The sequence below is a fragment of the Natrix helvetica genome (genome assembly GCF_964273705.1).
Source record: "Natrix helvetica genome assembly, chromosome: 2".
NCBI lineage: Eukaryota > Metazoa > Chordata > Lepidosauria > Squamata > Natricidae > Natrix > Natrix helvetica.
In genome coordinates this window covers 207,551,695-207,579,016 of record NC_138552.1, presented here as the reverse complement: position 1 = coordinate 207,579,016, position 27,322 = coordinate 207,551,695, and the positions used below count along the sequence as shown (strand labels likewise).

General features: G+C 38.5%; 1 protein-coding gene across 1 annotated transcript in view; it reads left to right on the top strand.

The window, feature by feature from the left end:
* SYNE1 (spectrin repeat containing nuclear envelope protein 1) overlaps positions 1 to 27,322 on the top strand; it is a 325,193-nt gene that overhangs the window by 250,586 nt on the left and 47,285 nt on the right. The window contains exons 118-128 of the mRNA XM_081943908.1: positions 506 to 688; positions 2,013 to 2,159; positions 3,298 to 3,452; positions 4,925 to 5,072; positions 6,570 to 6,664; positions 7,168 to 7,402; positions 8,478 to 8,672; positions 15,561 to 15,686; positions 16,454 to 16,609; positions 20,963 to 21,121; positions 21,684 to 21,892. Of these exons, the coding sequence (XP_081800034.1) occupies positions 506 to 688; positions 2,013 to 2,159; positions 3,298 to 3,452; positions 4,925 to 5,072; positions 6,570 to 6,664; positions 7,168 to 7,402; positions 8,478 to 8,672; positions 15,561 to 15,686; positions 16,454 to 16,609; positions 20,963 to 21,121; positions 21,684 to 21,892 (1,808 nt within the window). The remainder of the gene's footprint in view (positions 1 to 505; positions 689 to 2,012; positions 2,160 to 3,297; positions 3,453 to 4,924; positions 5,073 to 6,569; positions 6,665 to 7,167; positions 7,403 to 8,477; positions 8,673 to 15,560; positions 15,687 to 16,453; positions 16,610 to 20,962; positions 21,122 to 21,683; positions 21,893 to 27,322) is intronic.

Below are 27,322 nucleotides of genomic sequence, written 5' to 3'. Positions count from 1 at the left end.
GATATGTGAATCTGAGTCTTTCCATTATATCTTACATATATACTCTCAAATATAGCACAATCTCAATTGTTTGTATCACATCACAAAGTAAATTAAATCCTATCAGGTTATTTAAGGACTGGACATAGTTGTGCCAAGATGACATACTGTCATTGTGCCAAGAGCTCATGTTCAAGCACATGCATAAAGATTGGTAAGAGCCTTGGTGGCACATTGGATAGAATGCAGTACTGCAGGGCTGACTCACCACTCACTCCAGGAGTTCAATTCTAAGCGACTCAAGATTGACTCAGCCTTCCATCCTTCTGATGTTGGGAGGACCCAGCTTGTTAGGGGCAATATACTGACTCTGTAAACCACTTAGAGAGGGTTGTAAAGCACTGTGAAGCAGTATATAAGTCTAAGTGCTATTGCTATATTCAGGCCTCATATATATATATACTAAAACTCAATTTTAACATTACAGTTGTCATCTTCAAATTTACATTTGCTGTGATTTCCACAGGATCTACTTAAAGGCATGAAGGCAATGCAAGATTCTCTATCTGTTCTGCATGAATTAGGGGAGCAGCTGAAGCAGCAAGTGGATTCTTCTGCAGCAGCAGCAATTCAATCCGGCCAGCTCTTATTAAATCAGAATTTAGCTTCTTTAGAGCAGGGACTCAACAGACAGCAGTCAATATTACAGGTAGGGAAATGTTCCTTGACATGTCAGAGAAAGTAGTCTCTTGTTGTACTTTCAACTAGTCACATGGTTATAATTTATGTGCTGTCATAATAGGACATAGTAACGTGTAAAGAACCAGTTTTGGAGAAAAGAACAGTTCTTCTCAAAGGATTTTTTTATTCAGACACAATATTTGAGAACTGCTATACAGACTGAATTTTTTTTGTTCACTAAGTCATGTCCGAGTCTTCACTACCCCCTGAACCCGTGGCGAAATTCAACTTTTTTTACTACTGGTTCTGTGGGCGTGGCTTGGTGGTGGGATCCTGTGGCTGAGTGGGCATGAGCAACTTAATGTCACTCATGGCCACACCCACTTAGTCGCATGCCCCACCACCAAGCCACACCCACAGAACCCTGTAGGAAAAAATGTGTGTATGAGTCCATTCACAGCAGAGCTGCTGCTCCCTTTATGGTTCCTCCTGGCCCCCTCCCTTTCACGGGTCAAAGTTCCTTAAAGGGACAGGCTGCAGCACCTCTGTTGTTAACGGAGGGAGAAATGTTCGGATTGGGTGGCCGGGTCGAGCGGCCGGAAGAGGTCAGTGGCAACAGGATGACCAGGTGGGTGTGGGCGGGGCCACCAGGAATTTTTGCCACCAGTTCGGAAAACTGATGCCAATCGTCCTTGCCGGTTTGCCGAACCAGGAGGATTTCAACCCTGATCCGGACCACAGCATGCTAAGCCCCCCTGTCTTCCACTGTCTCCCTGAATCTACCCAAACTCATGTCCATTGCGTTGATGACACTATTTAATCATCTCATCCTCTGTGGTCCCCTTCTCCTTCTGCCTTCAGTCTTTCCCAACATCAGGGTCTTTTCCAATGAACCCTCTCTTCCCACTAAGTGGCCACAGTAGTTGAGCTTCAGCATCAGTATCTTATGCCCTTCCAGTCAGGTTTGTTTTCCTTTAAGAACATAGAATAGTCAGAGTTGAGTTCCTTTATACAGACTTACAGTACATCATTTCTTTATGTTCCTATTTGAACACAAAATCATTACGTTTAAATCTTAGCATTTCACCTTTTTTTTTCTAAAGCAAACAACCTATAAATGAATGTCCACATTCATTTGGCAACAGAACTTTTAGGGCAGAACTTGGATTATGACCTTAATCAGCATAAGTTGCAACTTTACTTATAATTGTTCCAGCTTTATATCATGCAAACACCACATTTTTCTTTAATTTAGAAATATAATGTTCCTTTTTTATATTGGATTTCATGACATTCTAACATGAAAAAGAAATACCTGTATTAATGACCCTCCCCATTTTTAAAAATTTAAGGCAGGGGTTCAAGACTACCAGACCTTTAATCTCAGTCTGGCAGGACTGGAGCAGTGGACAAAGCAAGCGGAAGAGATGCTGAAAATGCAAGATCCAAGCCACTCATCGGACTCGTCCATCATTCGGAACAGAATGGAGGAGCTTAAAGTGAGTTTTTGAAAATGCTTTTTAAAAAAACTTTGAAAATGTATATTATTTATTGTTATTGGGTACTTATTTATTTATACATTTAAACGGAAAACGAAAACTATGTGTTTGAGAATAATCAAGTGGATTAAAACAATGAATGAGATTAAATACCAGGTAAAATAGGTTCATATCAAAGAAGATAGAACAAAGTGTTCTTACGTATGTATATAAACAGCCACTAGCTTTGTGTTTAATTTGTATGTAAGTATTCTCATAGAATAACAAGATCTGTTGCAATAAACGGTGCTCACTGCTGACTTCCTCAACAGAAGTATGCAGTGCTACTTTTTCCCCAGATATTCCCAACAATCATAACGTCAAAGCCTTATTAGCACAATTAAGAGCTCAAAACTTTTTTTAGGGTGTATTCCAAGGAATAGTTTCATGTTTGTTGCACTGAACTCCTTGGAGAGAAAACTGATGTATTATTAATTTTAAAAATGCATTAACATTCTCCCTGTGTGTGTAAGTCATATTGGGCACTTTAATCAATCTTAAAATTGAAAACGTTATTGTTATTTTTTTCTCCTGAATAGAACTTTGCTTGTTAGCTGTCCAAGGTAATAGTTACAATATGGGTAACTGTACAAGCTGAAAATAAAATATATTTTTTATTATTGTAACATAAAGCTAAAATTGTACTCCAGTATAAAATGAGGGACGCGGTGGTTCAGTGGCTAAGACACTGAGCTTATTGATCAGAAAGGTCGGCAGTTTGGTAGTTCGAATCCCTAGTGCCGCATAACGGAGTGAGCTCCTATTACTTGTCCCAGCGTCTGCCAACCTAGCAGTTCGAAAGCATGTAAAAAGTGCAAGTAGAAAAATAGAAATTGGTGGGAAAGTAACAGTGTTGCATGCGCCTTTGGCGTTTAGTCATGCCGGCCACATGACCACGGAGATGTCTTTGGACAGAGCTGATTCTTCGGCTTTGAAACGGAGATGAGCACTCCCCCCCTACATTCGGGAACGACTAGCACATATGTGCGAGGGGGACCTTTACCTTTACCTATAAAATAAATATTTTGCAGTAATGTACCCAGATTACAAATATGGAAATTAAAAATATTAAGAAACCTTGTTTCCTGTCCCCTTATAGTGGCAGATGCTAAAATTCAGCAGCATGGCACCCGATTTGGATCGTCTAAATGAGCTGGGATATATGTTGCCCTTGAATGCTAAACAAATCAAAAGGATGCAAAATCTGAATAGATGCTGGTCAGTTATTTCTTCACAAACTACTGAAAGATTCAGGTAAGTCAGATATTTACAAAACAGTGTGATTTACACAGATTGGAGTTTTAATAAAGCAAAGTTGTCAGGCCAACAGTTCTATTCCTAATGTTCAGACTATGGTAGTTCTAGAAATGCAGTTTCGGAAAGATAATAATGTACTTCATTCTGTTATATGGTTTCAAGCAAGACTCTTTCTACTAGAAAAAAGTCCAGAGGTAAAACTAAAAATGTATTAAGTCTATCTTGCCAGAACTTTATTAACTCTAAATGTATCTACTTCACTGGCTGAAAGATGGTTTGGGCATACCTACTTTACAAAAGCCAATTAGCCTTCCCAAGGAAATTAGATGACACAAGTAAAGCAAATTAGATATAAAATGTCAGAAAACACAAACAAAAGAGTGGTGGCCCAGGGAAAATTTCAAAAAAAAAATTCATTCTTATTTGCAGAATCATCTCTTTAATCAAGAAGCCAAAAGGACGTTTCATGAGTCTTCAGATTCTGGTCTCATTAAAATTGCTTGCTGCCTGTTTTTCTGGCCTTAATTGATACTCTGTGACCTATGGATCACTAATAATGAAAAATAATTGCCTCAGTAGGAAAATTGCACGCAACAGAATAAGGTGTTCAGGGTGTGAACATTATAGGACTAAACAACATTATCATGTATACTTTATGCTTCAGATATGCTAATTAGCTGCAGGAAACCCCGTTTCTTGAGCTGTCAAATATTGAATAAGTTCATTTGATATGTATATGTGAGGAGGAATTAGTGCCTTTGACCCAGCATTTGCTTACAATGCCTTTGGATCTACCTTCTCTTATATGAAAAGAATTCCAGTGAAAAATAAACTAACCTATTTAATCTGCTCCTGCTTCTAATTACATCACCATGTTCCTGCTGTGCCTTTAAACAAACAAACAAACAAAAAAGTAGGAACAAATAGATTGTCTAGTCTGAACCCTCAACGGTGGTTTCTTTTAAAAGATTGTACTGTAAAAATCACAGTTGGGTGCTAAGCCCAAGACAAACAAACTGTGTTGTGGCTTAACATAATGCATGAACCCAAACAAAGGGAGAGAGAAAGAAAAAGCTGATGAAAAGTAAGGTTTATAGAAGTAATAGATTAAAATGTGTGTTTGATTATTACTGTCTTTTTAATTTCTCTGCAGAGAAGACACTTAATAATCTATTATTAAAACAGAGGGTGCTTAGAAAAATAAAAGTACTTCTGAACTTTTTTCTTCAGGAATTAAAATAAAGTTTTAAGTGAGACAAACAGGTTCACAAACTTAAAATTGAAGAAATAGGCATCCCCAAATGTTTGTGCTTATATCCAGTTTGTTTCCTTAATTTCCTTTGTCATCAGCATATTTTTAAAAATCCAAGATGACGTCAATAATGTTGTTTTTAGTATTTTAAAAAAGAAACACCATAAGTTTGCTGTTTAGATTCAGATGTATATTGAGTACTTCTTTATCCTTGCAGCAAGCTACAGTCCTTCATGCTGCAGCAACAAACCTTCCTAGAAAAATGTGAGACTTGGATGGAGTTCTTGGTTCAAACTGAGCAGAAACTGGCTGCGGAAATTTCAGGAAACTACCAGCTTCTTTTAGAACAGCAGAGGGCGCACGAGGCAAGTTATAATGAGAGAATTCTTGAACTACTGTATCAACTTCTTTTATTTATTGTCAGGGTGAACTGGAACTATACTAATAAGGATTGATTTGTTCAAACATATTTTAATTTCTGTTCATGATCACAGAGCATGACAGCTGGATTTTATATAGGAGATGGACAGACACTGACATCAGATGGTATAAAAATGAAACAAATAAAATGTTAAAAAGTTATATTTATATAGTTACATACCAAGCACATCGAAATTATATTAAAGTAAACCAAAATAACTACGATCCCCGAGGCATGTCACAACTTTTGAGCACCCCTAATGTTTGGAAATTGAAAGTTGAAAAATTTGACACTTCCTAAAATTTTATCTGTGTCTGTAGAGATGATTGTTTTTGAGATCCGTTAGTTGTGAGATCAAATGCAACCAATAATAGAAGGCTCGATACGCAAGAAATAACCCTGTAAATAAGGAGAAAGTAAATTACTGCTTCAGCCTGATATGAATGTAAACGACTAGAAGAAAGAGACTTATGGAGAGTTTCAGTCTACAAAAGAGTTAGACTTGGCCCATTGTCACTGATTCATATATCAGGGCTAAGAGGCAGGTGTTCCTCCATGAACTTAATTTTATTATAGAAGATTTATGACTTTTCAGTGTAATCGAGCAACATTTAGCTAAACAGATGTACTGCAAAACATTTGATAGCACGATCTAAAACTAAGTTGGGAGATTCTGTGATTAATCGAATACAAGAATTCTCCTAATTTGGGAAGATTAAATTTGGTTTCATTTTGGATAATAAATATAGGTCAGTAGACTTCAAAGGCTGTTCATCAGACCCATTCTGACATTCATCTCAACATGTGGAAGCTTGTAAAAAAAAAAAGAATAGGGGCCATTCACATGCAGAAAGAGACTATCGTTGTAAAAACATTAGTCTTCTCTGTCTGGATTTTTATCTCGTTTACAAGAGCTAAGCAAGAGGTAAATGAAGCTTATTCCCAACAGACGTTCTAGAGAGCATGCATGAAATATATCTACTAATGTTCAGCCATGTAGAAAATTGGGGAAAAAAATATTGTTCATAAATTACAAGCTTTTTTCCCTTTTTCATTTGGTGTTATTACTTGATTTTTTTCTGAATGTGTAAACAATTATATGTCTTCAATTTGATAAAGAAAAAGTAAATTATTCATTTGCATCTGTATTACCTATGTGTCATATTTGCAAGATAAAATTTAACATGAATATAGTGATATAAAAGCCATTTAAATGGACCACTTTCTTTCTATTAGGTTTTTAAAACTATACTATAGACCAAATTAACCTATAATTAACTACTTTGCTTTTTTTTAAATGTCTAATTACTTATCCATCTAAAAATATCATACATCCTAATTGTATTAGAAAGGTTAAAAAGGTTAAACTTTTATTTTGGAATCAGATTTTGTTTTGTTGAGCTCATTTGGAATTCACTTTTAAAAACTTTTTGTTCTTTAGCTGTTCCAAGCAGAGATGTTTAGTCGGCAACAGATTTTACATTCTATCATCATGGACGGCCACAACCTTCTTGAGCAAGGGCAGGTAGATGACAGGTAAAATGTGTATTGTAAAAAAATTCTGATTTTTCAAATGTTTCATGTTTGAAAGCTTTGCCTTTTTATCTAATATGCATTTATTTTCTCCAAACTATTGGCACACTATAATAAAGGGCTACTACTATTTGTGAGATTGCATTTTACATGACTGATATCACTAATAGTGCATTTGCTTTCTGTTACATATTCTGCTTGTTCACCTCCAATCAATACAGGTTTTAGCTGTAACTGCGGTTCCTTGTTGCCTTTATTTCATATATAAAAACTTGGATTGGCAGTTCTGTTTTCCACAGGAAAAAAAATAACTATGGCAAACTTTTCATCCGACTATTACAAAGTTAATTTTAGAAGTTCTCAGTGAGAGTATTTCAAAGGCAAATGGATTCTACAATACAGTAATAGAAATCAATGTATCATAGCTGTTAGCCATTTTTGCTGCTTTGGTTTGGCTCACTTTGTTTCTATACTAAACACTTATGTTGTGTTTTTCCTTTTTTAAGGGATGAATTCAATTTGAAACTGGCATTGCTCAGTAATCAGTGGCAAGGGGTAATTCGTAGAGCCCAGCAGAGAAGGGGCATCATTGACAGTCAGATTCGTCAGTGGCAACGATACAGAGAAATGGCAGCAAAATTGCGCAAGTGGCTGGTGGAAGTGACTTGTCAATCAGCAAGTGGGCTGGGCACTGTTCCTATACCACTGCAGAGAGCTAGAGCCCTACTGGATGAAATGCAGGTAACTATTGACAGACCATTTTCAATCTAAATAGATTATGTTATCACTTAATGGAACGAATTAGATATTTCACTGTACTTATTTAGTCAGGTATAACTGCAGTTATTAAGCAAAGTGAAGACTTTCTTAACAGAGCTTAACTCCGAATAGCCACACAATAGGCTTGCCTAATTTGTCTCCATGCCTCAAGGAGTATTTATGAAATGTGTGGTGGTTTTTCCCAGGAACACTTTAATATGGCATCCTCAGTATACAACAGTGTTTGGATTTCCTAGACTGAATATGATCCTGGAAAAATTCCTTCATTTCTTATGCTGCAGCATAATTAAATTCTTGCAAAGACCTGGTTTTTATATAATATAACATTGAAGGGCTTTTTCTACCAAAAACCTCAGCTTTTTAACCTTCTAAACAGATAGTGGAGAAATTACAAAAAGATCATAGAGTACATTAAGCAAGAGAGGAGAGGAAAAGAAAGGAAAAGAACAAAAGAGGAAATATAAAGTACAATAACAGCTGATGAAATACTTGCTGCAAAGTTTCATTATGAAATGTCTTTAAATATTAGTAGCTCGGGTTAGTTATGTTAGTTTGAACTCCAAGTTTGACAATTTGGTTGCAAACGTTTCATCCCCATTCGAGGAGATATCTTCAGTGGGTTTTGGATTGTTTCATTATACTTACTTTTCATGCAGAAGTGATTATAATGACAAAGTTTAATAGCAATAGCAGTTAGACTTATATACCGCTTCACAGTGCTTTACAGCCCTCTCTAAGCAGTTTACACAGCATATTGCCCCCAACAATTTTGGCTCCTCATTTTACCCACCTTGGAAGAATGGAAGTCTGAGTCAACCTTGAGCCTGGTGAGATTTGATCTGTCAAATTGCAGGCAGCCGCTTCTCAGCAGAAGTAGCCAGCAGTACTGCACTCTAACCACTGAACCACCACAGCTCTTAAAAGTCCTCCTTGGAGGAAAAACACTCTTCCTGTGATTTAGGATATTACTGACTGACTTATTTGACAATATTATGAAATTAGAGTGATGTTTCGGGAATGTCTTTGGTCTTCCCAGCTCAAAGAGAAAGTGCTTATTCGCCAACAAGGGAGCTACATTTTAACAGTGGAAGGTGGAAAACAGCTGTTACTCTGTGCTGATGGCGAGACAGAAGCATCTCTACAGAAGGAACTTACAGAAATCCAAGAGTGGTGGAAATTAGCCAACCTCAGACTTGAAGAACAGAAAAAGCAGCTCACCTTACTATTAAAAGTGGGTTCATTTAAATTAATCTTTAAAAATCAAATGAGACTAGTACTTTGAAAAGCTGAATTGCAAGGACATTGACCTTACTTGTTTTGATTCCATGTTACATGTAAATAGATAAAATTCTTAGATTGGTTCTATGTCCATGATGGCGAATCTATGGCATGCGTGGCACAGGTGGCATGCGGAGCCATTTATTAGGGCATGCAAGGTGCTGCCCTGTCTTTGCCCTTCTTTTGAGGCCTTCAGGGTAGCCTCCTGAAGGCTCCGGAGGTCGAAAATCGGTTCTACAAACAAACCGGAAGTCACCATTTCCATCTTCCGGGTTCCCGGGAGGTCCATTTTTCTCCCTATGGAGCCTTCAGAGAAGCTCCTGAGGCCTCCGGAGGGCATCTGGGGGGGAAGGCGTTTTTTGCCTCCCCGGGCTTTTAGAAAGCCTCTATTTATTTATTTATTTATTTATTTATTTACTTATTAATCATTTTTATATGCCGCACCCTCTCCACCAAGGGACTCGGGGCGGCGTACAATTTACTACATAATAAATAATGACAAGAGCCTGGGGAGAGTGAAAAAACCACATCAAAAACAGAAGGGGTGGCTAGTCACATGTGCAGGGTGGATCGCACGTATAGTATTATGGGTATGGCAAGCCCATGCACGACCCCCTTGTGCTCCTCCTGCTTTTGGCATGGAACCCAAAAAAGGTTTGCCATCACTGTTCTATGTCTTACCTATGACAACGTTCCCTAACCTAGTGTCTTCTGAATGTGTTGGTCTACAAGATAGATTCAGAAAGTTGCCGAAGGTTGACCTGTGGTACCACAATCCTGCTTTCTGTATACTGTTTGTGTTTCTTTGGTATAAAGTACACGAGTTGTCTGTGTTATTATTATCTGATTTTTGAATCCATCCTAGAATTCATACTTTAGAGAAGCCTATAGAAGCCAGGTTTATTTAGATATTTATTCTGCATAATATATCCCTATATTTTATTTATGCACTGTTTCTTTTTGACAGTTAATACTTTAAAAGTACACTGATTACTGCAGTAATTAATGTGTACATTAAGTCCTGCCCTTAAAAACATCATTCCACACTCTTTGCTTTAATTTGTTAGTTCAAGCAATTTACAAACCAGAAAACAGAATGTGTCAGGTAGTTTACAAGACAAGAAATAAAATTATGTAAAGCAAAGGATTTTAGAGTGTAGAAACGGCACTTCGTGCAGATTAGTGATATTTCAAAGAGCAGGAATTAACATTTGGGCTCACAAAGAAAGAAAGAAATATTATTATTTTTGTTGTTATGATGATGATGATAATAATTTCTTCTTTTTTTATATTGGGCAGTAGTAAGTGCAGTAGAGGTATAAACAAATGAAGATACTAATGCAGTCTTTACTGTTGTTGTGTGTGTTTATTCATGCCTTCCTAATTTAGCAAACCTTCAGAATCCTTTTAGAAAAAAACTTTTATATTGACAGTCTCAATGCATTTGGACACTACAAGTAGTGTAGATCCTTTGTTTCAGCCACTGTTCAAAAGCAGTGCTGAAAAAATGACTACTCCTCAAAGTTCCAGCCATTGCAGCATTCTTGTAGTCATGTGATGACGATCTTGACACATGGGTGTGCAATTCACATACCGTATTTTTCGAAGTATAAGACGCAGCAAGGTTTTGAAGAGGCAAATTTAAAAAAGAAGTAGGTAGGTAAAGAGAGGGGGAGAGAAACAAATACAGTAGGTAGGTAGGTAGGGGGAGAGAGACAGAGAGAGTAGGTAGGAGGTAGGTAGATAGAGGGAGAGAGAGAGAGAAATACAGTAGGTAGGTAGGGGGAGAGAGAGAGTGGGTAGGTAGGTAGAAGAGGGGGAGAGAGAGGGAGAGAGAAATACAGTAGGTAGGGAGAGAGAGAGAGGGTAGGTAGGTAGGTAGATAGAGGGATAGAGAGAGAGAGAAATCCAGTAGAGAGGGAGGGAGGGAGGGAGGGAGGGAGGGAGGGAGAGAGTAGATAGGTAGGTAGAAGAGGGGGAGAGAGAGGGAGAGAGAAATATGGTTAGGTAGGTAGGTAGGGAGGGAGGGAGAGAGAGAGAGAGAGAGAGAGAGTAGGTAAGTAGATAGAGGGATAAAGAGAGAGAGAGAGAGAAATACAGTAGGTAGGCTCTTTCAAAGCTGAAGAGTCAGCGCTGTCTGATGACAATTCTGTGGTCATGTGGCTGGCATGACTAAACGCCAAAGGTACACAAAACACTGTTACCTTCCCACCAAAGGTGGTTCCAATTTTTCTACTTGCATTTTTACATGCTTTCGAACAGCTAGGTTAGCAGAAGCTGGGACAAGTAACGGGAGCTCACTGCATTATTATGGAGGAAGCGAAAACTGAGGGGGTTTTTAATAAAATGTTTTATATATATTTTAGGGGGTCCCAGGGTGGGGTGTGGGATTGGTCAGGCTGAGGGAGGAGCTAGTGCCAGGCCGACAGGTGAGGTTGGTAGGGAAGTGAGCGGAGCTGCGGAGGGGAGGGGGAATAGTAATATTCCAGCAGAGGGTCTTGTTATCACAACGGTCGTGGGGAGGGGTAGGTGCGAGGGCAGACGTAGATCTCGTTGCCGGTTGGGAGACCGTGGTCGTTGGACACGACCGGTCATCTGTCCCAACCCCCGCGCCCTAGGTGGCCAGGACTTACAGAGCCAGGGCCTGAGGCTGATGTTGTGCAACGCAAGGTCCGTTGTCAATAAGGCCCCCCTCATTTATGATTTAGTTTTGGAGGGGGAGCCGGACCTTGCAGGGATTACGGAGACCTGGTTGGGCCACGAGGGGGGTCTCCCCCTCATGGAAATGTGCCCACCGGGGTACCATGCATTTCATCAGCCTCGGACCCTGGGTAGGGGTGGCGGAGTAGCGGTTATTGTAAAGGAAGGGCTGGAGCCGAGAGAGTTCACTGTGCCACAGATATCAGGGTGTGAGTCTCTATGCGTGAAGTGGGGCCCAGGGAAACAGTTGGGCTTGCTGATTGCATACTTGGCTCCTCGCTATGCATCAGCGGCCCTGCCAGAGCTCCTCGAGGTGATCGCCGAGATGGCGGTTGAGACCCCCAAGCTATTGATTATGGGGGATTTCAACCTGCCGTCGACAGGGGGTCATCCGAGGTAGCTCGGGAGTTCATGGCTTCCATGACAGCCATGGACCTGACCCAAATAATTCAGGGCCCCACACACGAGGGAGGCCACACCCTGGACCTTATTTTTGTCTCTGACCAGTGGAGGAGTGATCTGGGAGTAGGGGAACTAGCTATTACACCCCTGTCATGGTCAGATCACTCACTTCTCCGGCTCGACTTCCTGGGCGCTACCCCCCATCGCGGGGAGGCGGAACCGGAATGTCCTAGATGGTTCCACCCCAGGCGCCTGATGGAACCTGATAGGTTCCAGACGGAGCTTGGACCACTTCCTGTAGTCCTGACCCGCTCCTGGATGGAGGAACTGGTGGCCGCATGGAACAGTGCGGCTGCCGGGGCCTTAGACCGGGTTGCACCTTTGCGGCCTCTCCTGCGGCAGCGATCCACCCAGGCCCCTTGGTTTTCCGAGGAGCTGAGGGTGATGAAGCGCCACAAGAGACGCCTAGAGAGCAGATGGAGATTTTCACGCTCTGAATCTGACCGAACACAGGTAAGAGCCTATTTACGGACCTACCTTGTGGCATTAAGAGTGGCCAAGCGTCGATACTGTGCCACTCTTATTGCGTCCGCAGACAACCGCCCTGCCGCCCTGTTCCGGGTGACCCGCTCCCTCCATTCACAGAGGCCGCGGGAAGCCCCTTTGCAAGGTAGAGCAGAGGAATTTGGGGAATATCTGCGGGACAAAATCGCTCAGATCCGCAGCGAGTGGGTCCCCTGCAGTGGTCTAGGAGGGACGCCAGAGGCGAGTCTTGAGGGACCATCTTGGGAGGAGTTTGACTCTGTTACTGCCGAAGATATGGACAGGTTGCGTGGTCGACTGCGAGCCACCACATGTTTACTGGACCCGTGTCCCTCCTGGCTTGTACTGGCATCCTGGGAGGTCACACGAGGCTGGCTCCAGGAGTTAGTCAACGCCTCCTTGAGAGAGGGGTTCTTGCCAGCCGTCTTAAAAGAGGCGGTGGTGAGGCCCCTACTCAAGAAGCCTTCCCTGGATCCAGCTATATTAGCTAACTATCGTCCTGTCTCCAACCTTTGCTTTTTGGCAAAGGTTGTACAGAGTGTGGTGGCACCAGAGTTCCCACGCCACTTGGATGAAATTGATTATCTAGACCCGCGCCAGTCCGGTTTCCGGCCCAGCCACAGCACGGAGATGGCTTTGGTCGCGTTGGTGGATGATCTCTGGAGGGCCAGAGATGGGGGTTGCTCCTCCATCCTGGTCCTATTAGATCTCTCGGCTGCTTTTGATACCATTGACCATGGTATCCTATTGCGCCGTCTAGAGGGGTTGGGGGTGATGGGTACCGTTTTGCGGTGGTTCTCCTCCTACCTCTCTGGCCGAGCACAATGTGTGCTGACGGGGGGGCAGAGGTCGACCCTGAGGCCGCTCACTTGTGGGGTGCCGCAGGGGTCGGTCCTCTCGCCTCTCCTGTTCAACATATATATGAAGCCGCTGGGTGAGATCATTCGCGGTTTTGGGGTTGAGTACCATCTGTACGCTGACGATACTCAGCTGTACATATCTACTCCGAACCACCCCAACGAGGCCGTCGAAATGATGTCCCGGTGCCTGGAGGCCGTACGGGTCTGGATGGGCAGTAACAGACTCAAACTCAACCCCTCCAAGATGGAGTGGCTGTGGTTACCGGCACCCCGGTTCAACCAGTGGGTTCCATCACTGGCCATTGGGGGCGAACAGCTGGCCCCCGTGGAGCGGGCGCACAATTTGGGCGTCCTCCTGGATGCCCGGCTGTCAATGGATGACCATGTGACGGCCGTGGCAAGGATGACCATGTGACGGCCGCTTGGTGCACCAATTGCGCCCCCTATTGGACCGGGGCGCCCTGCGCACAGTCACCCATGCACTGGTGACGTTCCGACTGGACTATTGCAATGCTCTCTACATGGGGCTTCCCTTGAGATGCACCTGAAGGCTGCAGTTGGTCCAGAACACGGCCGCGCGGGCAATTATGGGAGGTACCAGATACTCCCATGTAACACCTCTCCTGCGCGGGCTGCACTGGCTACCTGTGGCTTTTCGGGTGCGTTTCAAGGTATTGACTATCATCTTTAAAGCGCTCCATGGCTCAGGACCTAGCTACCTGCGGGATCGCATCCTGCCCCATACATCCCTGCGGCCGATTCACTCTCACAGGGAGGGACTCCTCCGGGTGCCGTCCACTAGGCAGTGCCAGCGGGCGACGCCCAGGAGTAGGGCCTTCTCTGTGATGGGCCCGACCCTCTGGAATGACCTCCCCCCCGACATTAGAATAACGACTGATCTCCGCTCCTTCCGTAACAAACTAAAGACCCACCTGTTTAATTTAGCTGGCCTGGCCTAACTGTAGCTTTTGTGTCCCTCTAGCCTGTATTTTAAATTTTAAATGTTTAGGGATAGATTTTATAGGTTGTTTTAATTTTTAACTGTACTGTACAGCCTATCATATAATTTGTTTTAATGGGTATTTATAATTATTTAAGTTTGTATATTGTTTTATTGTGGTCTGTACACTGCCCCGAGTCCCTTTGGGGAGAGGGGGCGGTCTATAAATTAAATAAAATTAAAATTAAATTAATTATTCCTTTTATTTTTTCTTTTATTGATGACACAGAAACATTATATTCAACACAATAGGTAACAATATATACTAGTGGAATAAAATTATCAATTTCAGAGAAAGACACAAACAAAAGTACCTTTTTCATATAAGGGAATGCCTGTGTGTTTGCATGCATAACCTTGCTGTTTTGGGGGATAGAATTATGTAATGTTTATAGACATGTTTATTACTACACAAATACAGATTCAAACCAATTTCACATCAATTGGAATTTTGTTCATAATAACTGTGTATAAATATAACGGAAGTGGGAAGTTTTTAAACTGCCATATTGCAAAAATGGCAAGAAAAAGGAATGAAATAGAATTTTGCAATTTTAAGCAATTGTTTAGATGTGAATTTTCTAATTTTTTAATGACCAATTAAATCAGTTGATTGCAGTGAGTATTCAATAACTCTCACTTACGGTATGTATATACCTATTAATTATAGGGAATCCAAAATACTGTGATTCATGCCCTAATAAACTATTACTGTGATTAAAGTTGTCAGTTACAATGTTTGTTTGCATTGTATTCAACTTTTCCCTTTCCCTTTTCCCTTTATGCCTTCTACTTTTCTGACGGGAAATTAATGCAGCGTTAACTGTTTTTGTACATTCAGGATATGACTTTATAGAGTATTACAAAATAGTAGCTCTCAAATCTTATTAGATCTGAGTCACTTGTCCCAAAGGTGCTTTTATAAAAGGCAACTGGACTTTTCTTTGAAGTCGTTTGGCTTCTCTTTGAAGAGGTTTATTCAGCTCCAACATCTTAGTCACTTGTAAATAATCCTTGTGCCTTCTATAGCCACAGATTCCGTTTATATCTTGTCATGGTTTGATCAAATCTATTGCGTAGTGTAATGGTTAAGATGTTGGATATAGGTTCAAGTCCACCCTCGGTCACTGAAGTTTACTGAATGACTTAGAGCCATTCACTCTTTCTTGCCCCAACAAAGTTCACTGAAAAATTAGATGAAAATGTGCACCCTGCTTTGTGCTGCTGGAGGAAATGTAAGTAATTAGGTCCCTGAAGTGTTAGGTTTGAGAATCCATCCTCTCTGTTCTTCCTTTGTTTCAATTGAGAGACATTAACTTTATATTCTACCATTCAGGACTGGGAAAAATGTGAAAAGGGGTTATCAAATTCCTTGGAAAAGCTAAAATCCCTGAAGAAGAAGCTTTCTCAGCCATTGCCAGACCATCATGATGAGCTCCACACAGAGCAGATTCGTTGCAAGGTACCGTAGTAATGCACATTGCAGTCTGATTCTAAAGAGAGATAGTATAACATAGAATGCAAGCAGGACAGATTATTTCCATTTTATTGTATTATGCATGGAGTAACAGGTGACTTACAGACAAATATACTTTATTGTATTATGCATGGAGTAACAAGTGACTTACAGACAAATAATACTTACAGACTATGTCATCCTTGGAATATTTTTAAAAAGCTGAAGAGCGAGGTCATTCTTAGCCTTGCTTCTATCATAGTTTAATACTGTATAAGTTATTAAAAATCCACATGTTTTAAGTTTTCTGGATATTGCTAGGTTTGACAGAGAGGAGCAGGCATATTGGGGGGGGGGTTTAAAATTATGTTTTTCTGTTACAATTTCTTATGAAGCTATTATTTTTCCTTGTCCTTACAAGTGGGTGAGTATACGTCCAAAATAAATGTTTCTTTCCTAAACTCCAACTTGGATCACAGGCAACTGATCAAACAATGTAATTTAAAACTGTATCGTATAACACTGCAGATATATGCAGTATAGCAGGGCCCACAGAAAAAGGAAATTCTGATATCCTCTTAGGTGGAAGCAATTAAAAGGAACGTGCATTGAAATAAACCAAAACAACAAGTATTCTTTTTAAAATAAGCCTGGAAACTGCTTATTCGTTTAGATTTTTTTTTCTTTTTTGTTCTGCACTACTGTACAAAATTAAAATAAATAAATAAATATTTATTTCTATATACTTTAAAGATTTTCTTTCTCCAAAATAGGAACTAGAGAGTGCCGCTGAGGGATGGACCAACGATCTTTCTCATTTGAACTTATTAAAGGAGACCCTGTCTACTTTCATTAGTGCAGAGGACATTTCGGTACTCAACGAACGTATTGAATTATTGCACAGACAATGGGAAGAACTATGTCACCAGGTACAATAATATTGCCTGCCAAATAATAATAATAATTTTCTTGTTAGGCCAGTCTGATTTGTGCAGACTACCAGGCAATTGCTGAGTTACAGCCTAGTTTAATGTCTGAAACATTGGATTTAAATATGATAAGCCTGGATTTGGATGCTCAATTAACTAGTTATAGAAAATTCTTTAATCGTCTTAGTTGCAATTCGGGATACATGTAATAAATACAGAATCAGAATGCCATTCGTACTAGATTACTGCATGAATATAAAAAATCTTAATATCACAAGTTACAAGTCAACTGATAAAAAAAATTCCTAAGTGCCAACTCTCCCCACCCAAAAACCTGCCCCAACAAATCTTGGTTTGTTTTCTTAGCAGAAGAAAATATGACTTCCTGAGTATATGAAAAGAAAATGGAACTTCTTTCAGCTTTTTTTCAACTTTCCACTAACTTGATTTCACTTTAAATACATTGAGACACTCCAGATGAATAGACAGTAAAAGAGAAATAGATGCCTATCTTTTGCTGATGCCAAAATTCTAAGCAAGCGAATCAAGTCCTTGCTTTCTATTAAGCTTGCTTTTTCTATTTATAAATATTTAGCTGCTGCTTTGAAAAGTATAAATATCCACCCAAAGCTGTTTCATGATGCTATATTATTCCTTTGCATTCTGAAAGCAAACAGAAACTCCCCATTTTCATGAGATTCCACCTAGTATATTTGACAATGGAATCTTACTGTTGACTGGATTTTTGGATCCAGAAGAAAGACTGTTGAATAGATATATTCATTCAATTGTTCAAAACAAAGCCAAGACACTTAAAAGCAAAACATCTGAATATTCTCAATGAAGGCAGCTGTAGTAATTAAAAAATCATCTGTAAGAAAGAGATGCAGGAAGAGCCCTAAGTTTCACCCGTTCATATGTGTTAAGAAATATAAGATAGAAGATACATATATAAACACAAAAAAATGATAAATCAGGTAAACATCCTGGATGTTTCTTTTATTTTCTTATTTTATGCCAAACAAATTGAATAATATATGAACTGAGTCCATTCAATTGTTCTTTCAGTTTGGTGTCTAAAATCAGGAACGGGCTAGTCAGTCATTATTAGGCCTTTTCACTTTCTAAGATTCACAAATATACCTTTCGACCAGTAGGTAGCAGCAAAGAATTAAAATGTTTATATTTCTTGGCTGTTTGTTTAACTGCATGTCATATATGGATCAGTTACATGAAAAGACATGCAGACAAACACATGGCAACTCATAGAACCTAAGTTTCCATATTGTATATTCCAGAGCATTCAGGAAACCCGGGAAGCATAGTTAATATCAGGGACATTTGCTTTGCTCATTGGTCAGATGACTGCTTGACCAATCCCTTTACAAAGAAAAAAGAAAAAAAGTTTCAGGCACCAGGAACCTAAGCCCCATTACAGTCAATCTTGGACTAAAGAGTGGACAAAAAGATCAGCTACCAGCAGCAGAAGAAGAAAACTGGCAGAATCAATTAGAATGGCAAGATTGCTGATACAGAGCATGTCATGTCAGATCACCTCCCTGTCACTCCCATGCAATAGGGAGTGTATAATAATATATACAGAATATTAGCGAAAACCCCAAGCGTGAAACCTTAAGCCATCCTTAGACCAAAGAAAGATACTGACATTCGGGCAAAGAGGCATGTGGAGATGTGCTAAGGTTATCCTTGCACCAGCCCAAGGAGGAAATTAGGAAGTATTTGTTTTTCACCACAGTAAATTAGACAAATGCTGATTTCTGGCAGTTGTGTTATTGCTTTTTAATTGTATTAACACGATAGCTCTGATTCCTTGTGATTGGGGAGGCTATTATAATTCCTACACTTTAAAAAGGAGCAAAAGATGATCTTAGTAATTAGAGATGGATAAACTTATTGAATGTTGTAAGTAAATAATTGTGCCATATTTATATTGGAAATGCAGGTGGCCCTCATTTAATGACCACTTGTTCAGTATCTGTTCGAGCTTACCACAATGCTGTGGGAATGGTACTTATGACTGGTCTTTGCACTTATGCCAGATACTCTCTATCTCTGCAGTCATGTAATCACGATCTGGGCACTTGGTTTCCTACTCACAGTTACATATTAAATGATGAGTCACCTGCTCATCATTTGCATCCTTCTTTGTTCTCACTTAATAATGGGATAGGATTCACTTAATGACAGCAACCAGAAGTGTATTAATTTCTTTTGCAAAGCAGTATAGTCATATGACATTGTGCTTTACGACATTGCTTAGTGATGGAAATTCTGGTCCCAATTACCATAAATAAATAAGGACTACCCATTAGAAATGCCTTTACTCTGATTGTTTAAAGAATGGCAGATGTTTTATTCTTTTATTATTTTTCTTTATTTGTAGCTGAACTTCAGTATCTTACTATCTTGACTTTGCCATACCCTGTTCAAAGTCTGTTTGGATTGGGGTGTGCTATAAAAGTTTGTAAACAAATCAATATAGAAATGCTTTAACTTTTGTATAAACACCTTCACCAAGAGTTTAGATGTCATGCTCTATCATCTACTTAAATTGGCCGAGAAGAACACTGTTTACGTGTTCATTACACAAACCTTAATTGGTGTTAGAAAGGACTTAACATTTTTTTAAGAGGGAACCCTTGCAAATAAACTTATTTGGTTGGATATATTCTTTGAAGGCTCAAGAGACAGAATGCATGCTGGCTATGTTGGAAGGTGGGGGATGGGGACAGAGATAAATATTTTTTTATGTTACACACACTGAACAACAAAATCCTTATTTCTGATCCCGAGGCATTGGCAGATTTGCATTTTTACCTAATTGGCCTCATCAGTTGTTCTCCGTGCAATAGAGGAGTTTAGTTCCACAAAGAATTAAAATAGTTTCTTAATACTGAGTTGTGGGAAAAACAAACAAAAGGAAATTAGAATCATTTGTATCTTGTTTTACATATCTAAATATGGGCTGCGGTCATTCGTTTAAGCGTTTCCTTTCTCAGTAAAGGAAATACATAAGCTGAGAAGGAACTGCATTTATAGAAAAGAAGAAACAGGTGCAGTAAGTAAAGCTTAGATTGTTGAAAATGTATGTATGTATGTATGTATGTATGTATGTATGTATGTATGTATGTATGTATATGTGTGTATGTATATACAGTACACATACACACACACACTTTAATATACATACCTACATTTTAAGATTTAAGAAATCATGTTATACGTTTATTCTAAGGACATTTTGTTGCCATTCTTCTATTACCTTTTCAATTGCATGTCAGATATGATGGGATCAGATGGAACCATCAGACAGCCTAAATCTATCTTTATTACAAGCCATCCTTCTGGGTTTGCAGGATGCTCTCTGTGGATGGCCTTCCTCAAATAGCCTTCTAGAAACTGGTAAATACTTAGTTCTTTTGAAGGCCACAGTGGACCGATTGAGTGATTAGGGGTGACAGTAACCTAATCTGTTCTTTTAATTTGTAATTCGTTTAACATGTCATTCCTATTTCGTGTGGGTTTTTTATTTATGGTATCTGTATCCACCTTCTTGGTCACTGATTAACAAACTGAGCTGGGACTAAATCACATAAAAAATCAAGATATACTGTACATATGAAATAAATTCATCAATATCTGAGTCATTTATAGGAGATATCACTAGATGCAAAATGTTTAAATGCTATTGCAGTAATGTGTTTTTTTTTTATCAGTGGAGGCCACATTTTTTTAATTCAGTTGCCTACCAGGTTTGTATGCTTACCATTTTTTAAAAAGACAGTTGGGTTGTAGTACAACAAATTAACAATATCAATAGCAACAGGATTAAGAAATCTGATCTCATAGAATTTATTGCATTGGGAAAACTACTTCAACAATAGTACGCCTTTTTTTTTTCTTTTTAATGGCATAGGTATTAAAAGATGTCTTTGTGACTAGTTGCAGCTCTATATTTAAAAGTAATCTCTATATTTATGTGTAATCTGAGACATACGTGTAGTTGTCTAGGCTGTAGATATATCTACCTGTCTGTCATTATATGAGGTACACATTTATCTGCAACTGATAAGCCTGAATTTTATCTTTATTTTTATCTACCTCTGGAACCTTATTGTGTGTCAAATAACTTTTTTTATTTGTCTTTCTCATTACAATTTAGCCACAAGTAAACTAAGATTAATAACCATTGTTAAGGTGTTAAAGAAATCACATATTGTTGAAGCTTTCTCTATCTCTTTTAACTTCAGCAATCGTCTTACTGCAGGGTGAACATTATGTCTAACTTTTCTTGTTCTCATAATCTATCTTTCTTCCCGCACATCTTTAAAGGTTTCCTTGAGGAGGCAACAGGTGAGCGAGAAACTGAATGAATGGGCAGTCTTCAGCGAGAAGAACAAAGATCTCTGTGAATGGTTGACACAAATGGAAAGTAAAGTTTCCCAGAATGGAGATATTCTCATTGAAGAAATGATTGAAAAACTCAAAAAGGTAAAGGGCTGCTGCTTTACTGTTTCAGACCATTCCATAAATATTCTTAGTTTATCAGAACTGCAGCATGCTATATCCCAGGAAGCTTTCAGTAAAATCTTGGCTATGATCCTGTATGGCAGGGGTGTCCAAACTTGGGAACTTTAAGACTTGTGGACTTCAACTCCCAGAATTCCCCATGGCTGGCTGGGGAATTCTGGGAGTTGAAGTCCACAAGTCTTAAAGTTCCCAAGTTTGGACACCCCTGCTGTATGGTATTTTATAATCTGGTGCTCTTATAAAAGCCACATTGGCTGGAAAATCTGGGTTTTATATTTCAACACACCTGAGTGTCACTAATTTGGCTAAACTGAACAATTTGCAAACTTTGGGGGGATTTTATTTTCCTGTTGTCTATGCATGTTAGATTATTAACTCCTATAAACACTGTCAGAATTATAGAACAGGATGTCATGTTTAGATAGTATTTAGATAAGAGCAACCAAGCAACCATTTGTTGCTCTAAGGAGAAGATTTTCTTAAGATGCTTACTCTGTTTTTTTTATGTCCTTCTGTCATTCAGGATTATCAAGATGAAATTGCAGTGGCCCAAGAGAATAAAATGCAGCTTCAGGAAATGGGAGAACGGCTTGCTAAAGCAAGCCATGAAAGCAAAGCTCTGGAGATTGAGTATAAACTTGGCAAGGTCAATGACAGGTGGCAACATCTTTTAGATCTCATTGCAGCCAGGTATATATGCTATGTATGTCTGTATGCATACATGTGTTTAATGTACTTCTGATCTTGGTGGATTGCAAGTGGAATATAAACACAAATACTAACAAAAAATAAAAACAAAACAAAAGAGCCTAACTTTCAATGTTAAGACCCAGTCAAAAAGAAAGTTTTATAGTGAACTGTTTACAGAGATTGCACTTCAGCATTTACAATATCCTATTTTTGCAAAATGCCTTGACTCTCAACTCTAGATCAATCCTTTATTCTGCCACCTTCAGAAGAATAACACCACTTGCACATCTGAGGCATCTACAGTATGTTACGTGTTGTTCAATGGTACTTAACCATTTGGTTTCCATTTAATTATTTTGTAATTTTCTGTGATTCATTGGTGATTCATCACTATTTTGCTGTGGCAGAATAAACTTCTTTTATAAAAGGTTTTCATGTCAGGGTTGGTTGCAAGGGCCAATTCAAATAGATTCATTAAAGCAGGAATTGTTGTTTTTTGTGGTACTAGATAGTTCCTCAGGATGTGGGTTTTCAAGCAAATAATACCAGATAGATAGAAAAAGATAGAAGGAGATAGAAAAACTAAAGCAGTGGTATTTAGACAACATGTTTTTATCAGCCTGTTGTGACCGAAAGGAAAATTATACTTAAGACACATTTACAGCTTTCCATTTTTCAGCCATTTAACATTATAATGGAATGCCTTCAATATAAATAAATATTAACATTTTCATCAAGAAGTTAACACCTGTTAAAATTTAAATACAGTATACGTACGCATACTATTTTAGTACGGTTTTATTAAATAAATGCTAAAATTAACTTGTTTAACATTTATTGATCTGAAAAAAACCCAGTATAATGATGGATTGTTATTTGTATTCTACTATTTCCCTTTAGTTTTGTACCTTTGTCAAAGTTCATATTATAAATAGCTTATAAAGTTATTTTAGATGGTTCAAAAATCCCTTTCCTTCCTACTTTCAATGCCTTTGGTGATGCCTCCTAACAGCTGGAACTATTCATAAAAATTATAAAACAGGAACAGGAAGTCCATATAGCACCCAGCAAAGGAACAAACCAAACAGATATCCCACTTTTTATTTTTATTTGATTACACCAGCCAGACATACTTTTTCCTGGCTTGCCTTTTTGGACAGGTTAGTCCACAGCTGCTCAGAATTTATAGTGGACACATTTTTACCCTTCCCCTCCTCCATTAACGGCCTACATTCCTGAAGCTCACCCTGGCACATGTTGATGAATGTAAGTTTTATTTAGAAACATGACCACTTGTCACGCAGCTTAGTCTCATGTTACCAGGCAGTGACTTACCAACTTTTGTTTAGAGGGTGAGCACTGTTTGCACAGTACTGTGAAATACAGTTTCCAGTAACAATTGGATTGAATGCTCTTAATTATTGTCCTGGAAAATTTAATGCTGGTGCTGGTGGATTTACATGCCCTGAAAATGGCAGACAATCATAGTGTGGATTCAGACCTCCCTGACTGCAATTGTGATGTGTCAAGGCAAGCAAAGTTTTGTAACTTTTATTATTATGCTTTATTATATTGCTGTTCCTAATAAGTGGGTTTCTAGTAATGAAGAGATCCATGAAAAATGGGCATGAAAAATAATGGGCTCCATGAAAAAAAAATTCTTTCTACAATTAAAATATGCAAATTGCAACACACAGGAAGATACATAGAAAATGCATTTGAATGTCAGACTTTTTTCCGCTATAAATGTGGCATGGAAAAAGGATAATGTGGGGAATTGTTTTATAGAAGTATTTCAAACTGTACAAAAAAATAATGTTAAAAAATTGAAAAAAGTTTCAGCAAGTATTTCAAAATTTTACTCAGGTTAAACAACCAAGGACTTTTGCAACATCCATATTATTTGATATTAAGGACAATATTTTGGGGGGTTGTTTTCTGTTTATTTCATTAAGCAGTGTGACTACAATTTTTGAAATCACCTTTCTTGCTCCTTTTTAAAAGAGGTTATTATTAGCAAACAGCTGTTTTATTTATTCATAGTTGTGACTTCATGGTGCATTATAGTACAGTTGAACCATAATATATCTTTTCAATGAAAACATACATTAAGGTTTACATATGTGAAAAAATTTTCATAGTATTGAATGAACAATAATAAAGAAATAAATTATCCCTGCATGTATTTTAAACTTAAATGTGTTTTCAGTACTTAATTCGAGGTAATATATTTAAAATATTAATTTAAAGTTAAGAATATTTATTCAACAATAAAGATACTTCCAAATAATTACGTCAGTGTGAAACTGTAAGTTCACAGTTTTAAAAAGTTCAACAGATCTACTATAGCTATAGATTAAGCTTGCTAAATTTAGACTTGTCATGTGCTGATTTCAACCTGCTCTTTTTGGATGTTGGGTATTTTTTAGCAGGAAAAGAAATCCTCACCAGCTTCTTGAAGCAATGTGGTGGGAGATGTTACACTTTGCTAAGAAAGTTAGCTTCTGTAAATATTGTTGCAGTTTTATCTGAGATGAGATCGCTTTTGCCTACAATGATTTCTTACAATGTTTCCATGATTGTATATCTTTTCAGTTGAAATGAATGCATGTTTTAGTGAAACTGTAGGCTTCCAAAATAACACGCACTCAAGTACAGTAAACTTTTGGCAAGAGTATGCAAGAGGAGTATCTGACTAAGACTCAAAATATGTTGTTACACTAACGTGTTCATTTCATGAATAAAGGACTGTTGACAGTTCTGTTATGATAGGTATTTAGTTTTTCAAAACCAGACGCATGTTGAAGGAAACCACAAACTTTGACACTTTGATAGTAAGCAAAAGAGAATTACAATAGGATGTTAGATTGAATTACTATAGTTAATTTCTGAGGGGGGGGGTTACCAGAAAGAGAAGAAACAAATTGCAGAAGTGTGCACAAAAAGAAGCACTGCTTCTCTTTTACTAATTTTGGCCCAAGCGTACAAAAAAAGCGGGAGAGCTTATTTTCACACACTGAACAATATTTTTGAATGATGGACTTATAATTAATTTTAATAGTGTCTGCATCTATATAAAGTCTGTGACTACAAGATGCTATGAAAGAGGAGGAAATTCTGCATGACAAGATTGAGATTGAATTGGAAGTGGATTAAAAAACAATAGGCTGCAAGATGACATGGTAAAAGATGTTACACTGGACATCCAAAAGACCTTAATAATTAAAAGGGATATACAAACAACAAAAATGAGAGTGATTTGGATAATTTTCCTATATGGGATTTACAAAAGAGACTTGTTAAAAGTTTTGAAGAATTTTGTGAAAAGGGATAAGAAATCAAGTTTTACATCATTATTTGAAAGGACTAAACTAAAGAGCAAGGTTGATAGAAGTAAAAGGAAGAAATATAAAGTTGGTTTATTTTATCATAGTTAAATAGATTGTTATCTCAGAGATGGGACATGGCAGGAGGATAAAAGAGATCACTTATTGTATTTTAAGAGAAGGTGATAAGTTACTAAAATTGTTTATATTGTGATGAAAATGCGAAGTCACTTTATAACCTAGTTCTTTTTATTTACTATATTCTTATTGAGGCAACTTCAGAAAGCTTACAATAGCCATAAATAGTTGAACAGTCACATTAGGCACAAACATTTCTGCCTCCATGTTGGGAAAAACTCATGTCTTCCAACCCTTTTGAAAGACAGGCAGGGGCTGGGTCCATTCAAATCTCAGAGGTAACACTGAACTGATGGTCTCATACCTTATCAAACAGGTATAAGATGTCACTTCTTATACCTCTGCATTTTGTACGAGCTGTCCAAGTAGTTTGAACCAATTCTTTCCCATCCAGGCTGCTACAGCCACCAGACCCTGAGACAGAATCTTAAAACATGGGTTAACTAGCCAAAAGTTGAGATGTTCAATTCCATCATGACAGATAATCTGATCTTGTTGGCCAATGTAAATGCTAAGCAAGAGCAGTGAAAGAGTTATGCCTTCCATAAAGCAAGAGCCAAGGGCTAGACCTCTCCCCACAATTGCCCGCAACTGAATCCATTTCTAGTGGAAGGAGAATTACTACAACACTGTACCTCCAACCCTTGAAGTCAGAAGGCATCAAAGCTGCTCAGTGATCAAAGAGAGCCACTCCCAAGTCTGTCAAAGATCATCCATAAATATGATTAGTGCCATCTCTGTACTATGCCCAGGCCTGCAACTCAACTGAAAGAGATTCAGATATTGCAGTCCAATTACTTTCTCAACAAACTTTCCCCAAAAGGAAAACTTGAAGAGGGGATAAAAGTTTTCCAACACTGTTTAGTCCAACAATAGCTTATTGAATTCATCATCCTATCTCTCAAGGATGAACTTGTAACTGCTTGAATCACCTCAAGATCATCTCGTGGGAGGCCTTAACCAACTAGGGAAGGACATGAATTTAAAATGCAAGTGCCAAACTGACAAATCCAAGGACCCCTGTCTAATCCCTCAGGACTAACAAGCACAAACTCTTCCTAAGTGTCAGACCATATGTCAATCAACTTTACATGTCCTGCACAGCTGGAGTGATAATAAATCCAAATTCTTTTCCAGCAGATACTTAACCCCCTCCCTCCATTTATTTATTTATCACATTTAAATGGCTGCCCTTCTGACAGTAACAACTCTGGGCAGTTCTAACCTTTCAGATGGTTTTCTTACTCATCTCTTCCTAAGGACTAGGCGACCTTAAACAAGACCGACACTCCAAATGGTACTCCAAAATAAAATTAAAGTGAAAAATGATGATGTTTTATCACTTTTATTGCTACTGTGTAATCCTTAATAAATATTCTCCCTGTTATCAGAGTTGCTCTTTGTCCTTCTCCAGAGATGCTGTTGGTACAATATTTCTCTGTCAACAGCTTGAAATTTTATCTGAGATTTAGGAGGGCTTTCGTGATGTACACAAGGCACACAAACTTAATCAAGACCCATCACCAACATCTCTTCCCAAGAAGTGGCTAGGGCTTAGTCAAACTGCACACTAGAAGATAAGGATCTTCTCCAGTGCCTTCTGAAAACTAAAAAGATCAATTAGGCATCATATATACTCTCATAGTGATTTAAGACCTATTTTGGTTCTGATCCTCACCCTCCGCAATTTGTCAAGTAGATTGGACTGAGATAGACTGGCCCAAAGTCACTTCAGTTTGCATGGCTGAGAGTAAAATAGATCTACAGTTCCCATTCTAAGTGCAATACTTAACCTCTACACCACATTGATTCTTCCATTCACTGGAAATATTGAACCTGAAGCACTCATTGCTAAATGAAAATTAAAAGAAGCCTTTCCCTATTTTCATGATCTAAAAGTAATTATTGTAAACAATATTTTTTTAAAATACTCTTTGTTATCAATATTATTTTCACTTTTATCTATACTTTTTATGCCTCCAGATGGACATACTGGATTATGTTATTC